The sequence below is a fragment of the Squalius cephalus genome, assembly GCF_949319135.1.
Source record: "Squalius cephalus genome assembly, chromosome: 2".
NCBI lineage: Eukaryota > Metazoa > Chordata > Actinopteri > Cypriniformes > Leuciscidae > Squalius > Squalius cephalus.
Window position 1 is genome coordinate 12372609 of NC_137123.1, and position 10766 is coordinate 12383374.

At 38.6% G+C, this 10766-nt stretch overlaps 1 protein-coding gene across 1 annotated transcript in view; it reads left to right on the plus strand.

The window, feature by feature from the left end:
- gcgrb (glucagon receptor b) overlaps positions 1-1480 on the plus strand; it is a gene marked incomplete at its 3' end in the record, with an annotated part of 40701 nt that extends 39221 nt beyond the window's left edge. The window contains exon 10 of the mRNA XM_079855308.1: positions 1469-1480. Coding sequence (XP_079711434.1) covers positions 1469-1480 — 12 coding nt within the window. The remainder of the gene's footprint in view (positions 1-1468) is intronic.
- Positions 1481-10766: the final 9286 nt, after the last annotated feature.

The window sequence follows — 10766 nt, forward strand, 5'->3', positions numbered from 1 at the left end:
CACAACACTTCTACAGCATTTATTAATCTTACTGTACATTTACTAATATATTTTCTAAATCAATAATTGTATTTATCAGCATTACTTAATGCATTGTGAACTAACATGAACAAATAACGAACAACCATATTTTTATTAACTAACAATAACAAATGTTGAAAAAAAAAAGTTCACATTATTAGTTAATATATTAACTAATGTTATTAAATGAGACCTTATTGTATTGTTACTGAATTAGTTCTTAACATTTTGTTGTTTTTTGTCATTTTTGTTTGTTTTATTTGAAGGCTTCAGATGCAAAAGCCTCTAAGTGCCATCTGAAATTTTCTTCTAGAATGATAATTTTTATCAAGCTTGTATGTTTATGTTCAGTTATTTCACTTTAATGGCAATGAAAATGACCTATTAATTGTCATTAAAGTGAAATGACTGAACTTAAACATATGAGCTTGAAAAAAAAATGCTAATTTTAGAAGAAAATTTCAGATGGCACTTAGAGGCTTTTGCATCTGAACTCTTCATTTATTTATTTAATTTTAGGTTTTTTAGTAAAGTTAAACTAAATGAAAATGAGATATTACACCTTACTATATACTCATAAATACTATACATGAGTATATGAGATTATATATATAAAGGATATGAGTATATACTGTTAAAGGGTGTTATAAAGCGGCACACAGTGTATTCACAATATAAAACAACCTCAAGTGACAGGGGTTTTATAAAACAAATAGTTTAGTGTCAAATGTCATCCTTCTGCTTGAAGATTTAGTCCCTAAATAACAGAACATTGCTATGCACCAAAAATAATCAGAAATGAACAGTAATGAGCAGGTGTTTCATGTTGTAGCGGTTTGATTTACATGACGCTGTATTGACCAATCAGAAGCCAAACCTTTAAAGATGCTGCTAATCATTTGCATTTTTTATGTTTTTTTAAGATTCACATTGAAAAGCTGAGATTGATTTAGTTCAAACCTGACAGCTAAATCTCAAGTGACTATGTATCTAAAGCTTCATGTATGAATAATGCAGCATCATAAACACGGAGATTCGTGTGGAGTCCTGGACGTCATGTGATCGTGATCTCACGCATCTGCTTCAGTTGAGTGTTATTCTGTGCTTTGTGGAAAGAATTTGTATGGAAGAGTTGAATTATGGTACATGTGTAAATCACTTGTGTTATTGCCTGTGAGAACAAGGAGTAAAGAGGGAGCAAAAAAGACGCAGAAATCGAAAGGAAAGTTGTGAAAATAAAACTCCCTGAGCCAGGATGTTTAGTCTGTTGTGTATGGTTTGATTTACTGTTTCGTATGGAGATCTCTGGGAACCCCCCCCCCCCCCCCCCCCCCCCCACACACACACACACACACACACACATACACACACACTCTCTGTATGTAATAAAGGCCTGCTGAAGTGAGGGATGTACCTCTTCTTCCCCCTTCATTAATTCTGTTCTCAGGTCATTTGCTGAAGCACATTCTCTCTCTCTTTATGATGCAGTAATCTCTGTTAATGAGGCACTGTTGAAGCGTGTGTGTTTCAGCGCTGCTTGAGCATATGGTCTGATCATCATCTGATCAAACATCACAGAGCCCCACTTCACATTCTCACACAAGTTTCACCGGCCGTCGGCGTAATTTCCACAGCATTTCTTTTACGGCCCTGATTTACAGCTGAATGGATAATTTGACTGTGAATGACTCTGAGATTGTGTGTCATTTACAAAAGATTCTGATATATTCCCTCGTGTAGCTCAGATCCTTCAGTTCATTTACTGCGGTATTACTGCGGTGCTCGCACACCTGATTTACAATGGAAGCTAAACTCTGCAGTTTAACAGAGCATTTCTGCACTGTCAAGCAAACACGTTTAGCTTTGTAACATTTTAAATCTTCCTAACATTAAAAAGTGATTTTGTAACGTTCAACTTAAAGGATTAGTTCACTTCAGAATTAAAATTTCCTGATAATTTACTCATCCCCACGTCATCCAAGATGTTCATGTCTTTCTTTCTTCAGTTGAAAAGAAATGAAGGTTTTTGAGGAAAACATTCCAGGATTTTTCTCCATATTTTTGCAGTTTCAGTGCAGCTTCAAAGGCTCTACACGATCCCAGCCGAGGAATGAGAGTCTTATCTAGCCAAACCATCCATCATAAAAATAAAACATTAATTTAGTTTTTAAAAGGAACCCCGACTAGTGCGGCATGTTGGCCTTATAAGATTAACGTGGGCGTCAGCTATAAAAAGGTGATACAAAGATGTTTTTATTAAAAAAAAACACGAAAATCCGTTCACTCGTAGGCCGCCATAGTTATTTACGTCTCAATGCATTCTGGGTAGTGACATGTATTGGTTGTAGCCTTTCTTTTTCTGTCTATGGTTGTAGCCGGTTGTAGCTTAGCAGTTGTAGCAGCTTCGTTTATTGTTTTTCCAACGTACCGGCTAGCTAGCTAAGTTTTGACAGTAGCGAGATGAACACGTCTGCCATTCAGCCTTTTCAGTTTGAACCCGAGCACACCGTAGGGCTGTGCCGGTAAACAATTTTTTTTATTTTAAAACAAAATAAAACAAATAACAAATTTAAAAAAAATGTTGTATGTGAATACTGTTTTACATGAATATTATGACACGAGTGAAGCACAAAGCTTGGTTTACAAAAGAAATAATAGGTTAGCAATTAAATGTTACATCGCAGCCATGGAAAAGTTTGGATTCATGACGAATGAGAGAGTTGTGCGTGAGCCCATAAATTTAAGCTTTGTCGGCTTTGAATTCTGGTTTGCGATCTGGTCACCCGATTATCAGCGAATTTAACAATATTCCATTAGTTATTCCATATAGAAAGCTTGAATTGTCTACTTTTAAAGAAAACAATTCAAAACGAAAATAAACCGACAAGCCTACTCTGCTTATGAATTCTGTATGAAGTGTGCATCTCTCTCTATTGGCGCGTTCACTGCGAAGATGACGAGTCAGCATCGTCAACTTCATCTTTGCAGCCGACTCTGACACAGAAAACACTAGTTCATTAATAAACAATTCAAATGTCTCCTTGCTATATTTGACACATTCATAATCATTACTTTTGCCGGTTCTTTGTGACAGCTGTTATGTGCGTTATTGGCAACATCACCATCTAGTTACATGAACGCGTCACCACCGCATCAGCACCAGAACATGGAGATTTTATTTTAGAGAATAATCGCACAACCCTTTTAGATATTCTATAATTAAATCAACTACTTGAATTTTCAAAAATTGTGACTCATCCCTCCATGGAATCTCCTGTTTCTTTTTCCATATCGTCACTCGCGTCTCACCCATTTCCGATGGGGATTATAAACGTTTCTTCCTTGGTTCGCTTTTAATTAGGTCTATTATTTTCATATTATTTACAGTGGTAAAGTAGAAAAACACTGTAGGACAGATAGCCTACATTTGTACTTGCATGTCAAATTCCTTTTAACACAGTTTGTGCTTGTTATTAGACATGGTAAGGCGCGTCAAGTTTATTTGTAAAGCGTGTTAAACACACGCAGGTGATTTTTAGTTTCGCTTTCTCTGGCAGCGCAATATCAAACATAGCCTAAATGTCTTGCCCTTGTGGAAGATTAAATTCGCTCTTCATACCTTTTACAACAAGTAGAAAACATGAAGATATCAGAAAACATCCCTCTCAAAGCGCAGAGCGGTAGGCTATATCACGCGTCTTTGTGTGGAAATATTAAATTAAAGTTTTTTTTTTTGTTTTAAATAGATTCAACTTTATTATATTACTTAAGTTACCAGTATTTACTGATATTTATTTTAATGCTTTACAGCCTTACAGGCTGAAGTGACGGGAACACAGCTGTGGGTCTTTAGGGAGTTGTACTCGTCCACAAGCAACTTCCCACTCTTTTCTTATTTTCTTCTCCTTTGGAAAGCAGTGGAGGCTTACATCACTCCCTTTGTTGCCTTTGGACTCGAAATTACAACCAAATGCTGCACAATGTGGCATTATATTCACTTTTAGGATGTAGCTACAGTAAAACTTAGCGCCATTAGCTCACCTCTCTCTGTTCTGAACACAACCGACACAACCTTTACACGTCATCGACCCAGAATGCATTGCGCGCGCAAAAATAATGGCTGCCTTCGTAGTTCAAATTCTGTAAAACACCGTGAGGATTTTTTTTAAATAACGAAAATATTTTATGTATTTCTAACTATGTATTTTGTAGGAGAGAGCAATTGTAGCATATTTAGGCCTGTGTGTCTTAATAGTCGGGGTTCCTTTTAACCACAAATGCTCGTCTTGCAGTAGCTCTGTGATGCGTCACTCATTACGTATCATGTTGAAAGGTCACGCGTAGTGAGGTAGCGACCTAGTGTTTACAAAGCCAACGTGCAAGTCAAGCGCCATTTAAAAAAAAAAAAAAAGGAAAGCAACGATGTCGGACGATTTTGAAGTTGGAGGAGAGAATGAGTTGGAGTTTTTCACTCTACATTTTCCACCTACGTCAGGTTATCGCCTGACCTTTCCAACGTGATTACATAATGCGTGAAGGCGTAGACGTGCAAGACGAGCATTTGTGGTTGAAAAGTATATAATTATTTATTTTTTATATAAAATGGCCGATGGTTTGGATAGGTAAGACTCTTATTCCTCAGCTGGGATCATGTAGAGCCTTCGAAGCTGCATTGAAAACTGCAATTTGGACCTTCAACCCATTGGACCCCATTGAAGTCACTATATGGAGAAAAATCCTGGACCGTTTTCCTCAAAAACCTTAATTTCTTTTCCACTGAAGAAAGAAAGACATGAATATCTTGGATGTAAATTCTGAAGTGAACTAATCCTTTAAGTAGGACGTTACAAAATCATTTTTTTAATGTTAGGAAGATTTAAAATGTTTCAAAGCTAATCCTTTAAACATCAACCATCAAGATTATTCATATGATCAGATCATTCATCTTGAATTTTGCAAGATTACAGTGCTAGATTTCTCTAGAGGCCTTAATGTCATTGCATCCTCAGATTAGACTGTAAATAAAGAACTATGTGAAAACAACACAGATTTAAATCTGACAAAACCGATTTAGGGCCAGCTAAGCCTAAATGAATGAACTGAAGGGTTCTGCCTTGAATAGTTGAAAATGTGAGTTCTTTTGAGAAATCTGTTTCAAATGGGTTTATGCGATGAAGACCCTGGTTGCCTAATATCTATTTATTAGGCTTTATCTTACAGTGAGCAGGGGACCTTACGGGTGAATCACATGACCAGCCGGATAATATTCGATTCATCCCAGTAACACTTCAGTTATTGGACACCTTGACTGCATCCAAAATCACATAGGCGAAAAACAGTATGTGACGATAGTATGTCTGAATTCACAGTAGTCATACATGAGTAGGCAAACAGTCCCTGGATGACCTCTTCCGGTGGAGAGGATTTACTTCTTCCGGTGGAGCGTGAAACGCTTCACAATTCAGTTTTCAGACCATACAATGCAAATGCAAAAATGAAAAATTGAAACCAGACATTCTTTTTTCTTTTTTTTCCAGTACATTATCAATGGATATTGCCTTTTTCTCCCATTTTTTCAATTTTACTTTTGCTAAATTGTGATTTCAGAAACAAACATTTGAATAAATGAAATCTAACCGATTTTCTATTTTTCCATTTTTCGTATGGTCTGAAAACTGAATTGTGAAGCGTTACACGGACCGAAGGGAAGTAACGCAACTGACGTTGGTAAGTCACATGATCATGACAACATGGCGAACGTATACACTCATACTACATACACACATATGGAACATACTTTTTTAGCGGTCATGGTTACTTAACTACTCAATCGAGTCTGCAATTTTGGATGCAGCCCTTCACTCGTGCAATAAATTAATCATGTCTGACTGTATTGAGCATTTCTACATTTGCAACAATAACCTAAAAACATTTGCTTTTTATGTGAGGTCTAGTAACAGACATATTTTATACATTCAAAAAAACTATTTTGGAATAATTAGCTTTCAGTGTAAACAACAATACGGTCTCATATATAGAGCTAAGTACGTGTGACAGAAATATCTGAGATTATGTTTTAAATCTCCATTTGCCGACTGATGTATTGTCCAGTTCTTATCGTCCTTCTGCACGAGCTGCATTAACAAACTCCAACCGACTCGTTCCCTCAACGATCTGTCAGTGTTTATGCTGCGTTTTACTGACAAACAGTTTGGCCCGTGGCTCCACATCTAGCGAACGTGTGTGATAATGCTTCCTGTGTGTTTATAACATAAACTGTAAAAGGTTTATAATCGCAGTGTTCATGTGAACATTAACATGGTCACGCGCGCCTGCGGTGTCAACGGAAGTCTCGGGGATTCATGCAAGCTGTTTATTTACTCTGAGTCTGAGTTTTTAATTGAAAGTATCCGTCTTCATGTATCTCGTCTGCTCGGTGAATGAACTGAAGGAGTCTGTTCTAAACCACAGTGAGTTGCCTTGTTGTACACTGAGATAACATCCTATGAAATGGACCTCGTAAATCACCGATAAACAGTGATATACGTGTGGATTAGCATGCTAAATGACAGCACGGTACTACAATAAGGATAACAATAGACCAATATTTTTATAATTCATTTTACATCAGAGTAATATAGTGGAAAATGCAGTTTATGTAGGCGTATGTCTGCCTCCTGATAAGCTTTTAGCGCTCGTTTGCTCTCTATATAATGACTGTGATTTAAACACTCTGCATCCCTGTTCTCATCACACACTTCACCAACTCTCTCAAAGACAGACAGAAAGTGCTAGAAACGGTGAGAAAGCGAAGACATGCATGAAAATGCTACTCGAAAAATACAGGTCATAGGCTAGGAAGTTTTTTTTTTTTTTTTTTTTGTGAGAATACACGGCTGCTTTTGAATGGCTGTCAATGGAGAAAGATGATTTAGCCCATCTGGATTTCAATTTTCAGTTCAATGTACTGTGTACTGTATTACTGGCATGACAAACTCACAATGGCAAAGCATAAAAGCAAGCGTACAAGAAATGGTAAAAAAAAAATACAAAAATTACAGTAAAATGCTGAATAAAGTATTTTGAAAAAAAAGGTGCAAATTAAGTATTAAAATGATATTGACAAAAAAGCGATTAGTAATTTACCATTTTATAATAGTTTTCATTATTATTATTATTCAAGCATGTTTAACCCCTTTTTTGTTTAATATAAGAAATGTTGGATTTACAGTGACATGAACGGTAAGTGATGTCATTTTTTTTGTGTGTGAATCAGTTGCCGTCAATCAAAAAACCATTAGCTAAACTGACCAAGTAAATGTATAGCTGTATGATTTAATCATTTGTATGCATATGTTCAGTGACATCTAGAGCTGCTCACTGTCACCATTAAAAAAATACCAGACCGTGTCTCGGCTCACGCAAAGGCCGAAGTGTGTGTTTTCTTCACCGACTCCTTCAGTCCTGCTTGTTTAAGATGAGTCAGACCAGCCATTTACTCAAGAACGGAGACTTTACTGAAGTGATTCCTCAAATAAACACTTTTGACAAGCATTTATGAAACCTTTTGATGGTCTGCCAGTCTGGTTATTTAGTAATATTAATCTATGAACATTTCACAAATAATTTCTTTAATTGTTAGGGAATGAAAGATTTGCCACAGATTTGACGGTCTTATTTTTTTTTTTTTTTTTTGTCTGCATGTTTTTGTGCTCTGCAGTAAATAAAATTCAAAGATTTACAAAGTGTATAATTGACTTAACTTAAATTATGGATAGTGGTGGTTCCACACAATGGAAATATGTTATCTCTATTCTCTACTCAAATACTTAATGTATGAACTGAGTAACAACCAAAATTAGAAAAAATAACTTGATTGAATCAAGTTGCTTTGAAGTAAACTGTTAGCAAATAATAACTTTTCTTTACACATGCAATACAATGTTATGTCCATATACACAAAACTGTATAGAAAATAGATTTGGTTCAGCATCTGGTTGACTGGTTGTGTGTGTGTGTGTGTGTGTGTGTGTAGTTGGAGATATATGGCTATGAACAAATTAAATATGAATGAGTGCATTTTCTTTGTTGATTGAATTATTTTCCCATTCAACCCCATGACCGCACTGCACTCATCTTAATAATTCAAACATACACACTTTTATATAGTGGGATTTTCCATTGACAATTGATTGTTTTTATATTGAACTAATTATATTTGCTCCACCGGTCAGGGAACACTGGACCAGCTCTATACCCTCACCAGGGTGCTGGAGGGTTCATGGGAGTTTGCCCAACCAATCCACATGTGCTTTGTGGATTTGGAGAAGGCATTCGACTGTGTCCCTCACGGCATCCTGTGGAGGGTGCTCTGGGAGTATGGGGTCCGGGGTCCGGGGTCCTTTACTAAGGGCTGTCCGGTCCCTGTACGACCGGAGGAGCTTGGTTCGCATTGCCGGCAGTAAGTCAGACTTGTTCCCGGTGCATGTTGGACTCCGGCAGGGCTGCCCTTTGTCGCCGGTTCTGTTCATAATTTTTATGGACAGAATTTCTAGGCGCAGCCAGGGGCCGGAGGGGGTCAGGTTTGGGGACCACATGATCTCATCTCTGCTCTTTGCGGATGATGTTGTCATGCTGGCCCCATCAGACCAGGACCTTCAGGCATGCACTGGGACGGTTTGCAGCCGAGTGTGAAGCGGCTGGGATGAGAATCAGCACCTCCAAATCCGAGGCCATGGTCCTCAGTCGGAAAAGGGTGGCTTGCCCACTTCAGGTTGGTGGAGAGTTCCTGCCTCAAGTGGAGGAGTTTAAGTATCTTGGGGTTTTGTTCACGAGTGAGGGAAGGATGGAACGGGAGATTGACAGATGGATCGGTGCAGCTTCTGCAGTAATGCGGTCGATGTACCGGTCTGTCGTGGTGAAGAAAGAGCTGAGCCGCAAGGCGAAGCTTTCGATTTACCGGTCAATCTACGTTCCTACTCTCACCTATGGTCATGAGCTTTGGGTCATGACCGAAAGGACAAGATCCCGGATACAGGCGGCCGAAATGAGCTTTCTCCGCAGGGTGGCTGGGCGATCCCTTAGAGATAGGGTGAAAAGCTCGGTCACTCGGGAGGAGCTCAGAGTAGAGCCGCTGCTCCTCCACATCGAGAGGGGCCAGCTGAGGTGGCTCGGGCATCTGTTCTGGATGCCTCCTGGACGCCTTCCCGGGAAGATGTCCCGGGCATGTCCCATCGGGAGGAGGCCCCGGGGAAGACCTAGGACAAGCTGGAGGGACTATGTCTCCCGACTTGGCTTGGGAACGCCTCGGTGTCCCCCCGGAAGCGCTAGAGGAAGTGTCTAGGGAGAAGGGAGGTCTGGGCATCTCTGCTTAGACTGCTGCCCCCGCGACCCGGCCCCGGATAAGCGGAAGAAGATGGATGGATGGATGGATGGATATATTTGCTCTAAATCTAACCCTCACACAAATTTCAATTCTGAAGGATGTTCACAATGCCAACCTCAACATTACTCAGTGTGTTAAAATCAAATCAGCCTGATCTTATGAAAATGCATCTCTGCACGCATTGTGTTTATCGTGCAATTTAATACGCAAAAATGAGTGTTTACATGCATATGATACGCAGTTTTTGCATGCATATGATACGTGTAATACACACGCACCCCACAACACTAATCCTACCCAAACGTATAATACATACGTACCCCGCACCACTACTAATTCTACCCTAAACCTGCCCATGCATATCATATGCACCTAAAAACTCATTTTCGCGTATACATTTCACGATAAACACCATGCGTGCTATAGAGACGCATTTAGTGTGACCGGGTTGGTTTAATCCTGTTGGTAAAATTATCTAAAAATATTGTATGGTCTGAATCTCCTGTAATCTCACATTACTCCAGTGCTGTTCATTCATGAAACAACATATGCATTTGCATTTGTAAGTTTAATGTTATGCTAAAAAACAGGTTTATTTTGACCTTTAGCTCCATTTAAATGTAAGAATCGTTCAACTGAATATGAGGGTTAGAGAAGAGAAATGCAGTATGAAGCAGCAGAAATGAAAAAGGGACGTCCTCATAAATATTGAAATTTGATCCACCGTCACAGGCTTCCGCTCAGTCATGCATAATAAATCCATTGCATTGGAATTTTATCATGTCAGATAAATACGATAGGAAGAATCCCCAAAAGATTATTCTTTTATTTTCTTGGTGCAGTCGGACTCCTCAAACTGTAGGTATGCACATCTGAATTTGCCGTGATCTTTAATAAACCTTTCAATGAATAAGACTATGCAACAAAACCAAAGTGAGAAGAGAGACCCTACAGAGAGACAATGTGCTTGTGCCTAAGCGATTGTTCTTCAGAAAGCAAATCGATTGACGTCTTTGTTCGTTTATTAGCTCTCCTCCTGAGCTTATGCATTTTAAACAGGCTTGACTGAATGCTTAATAAAGATTTAATGATTAATGATAGCACAATCCCAATAAAAATAAAGATGTGTGAGTAAAAGACCAAAGTTAATTAAACAAACACATCCTGCATTTATAAATCACAGTACTTGAGGAGCTCCTAAGACGCAGTCTTTCTGCTTCTTCAACGCATATAACCTATTGAGACAGATCTGTTATTTTCCACAATTTTCTACTTTTCTACTTAAAGCTAACCCCAACTTGGACTTGGACTGTTGTGGTTTGCCATTGGTCGATCTCATGTGAGTGACAGGTTGTCCCGC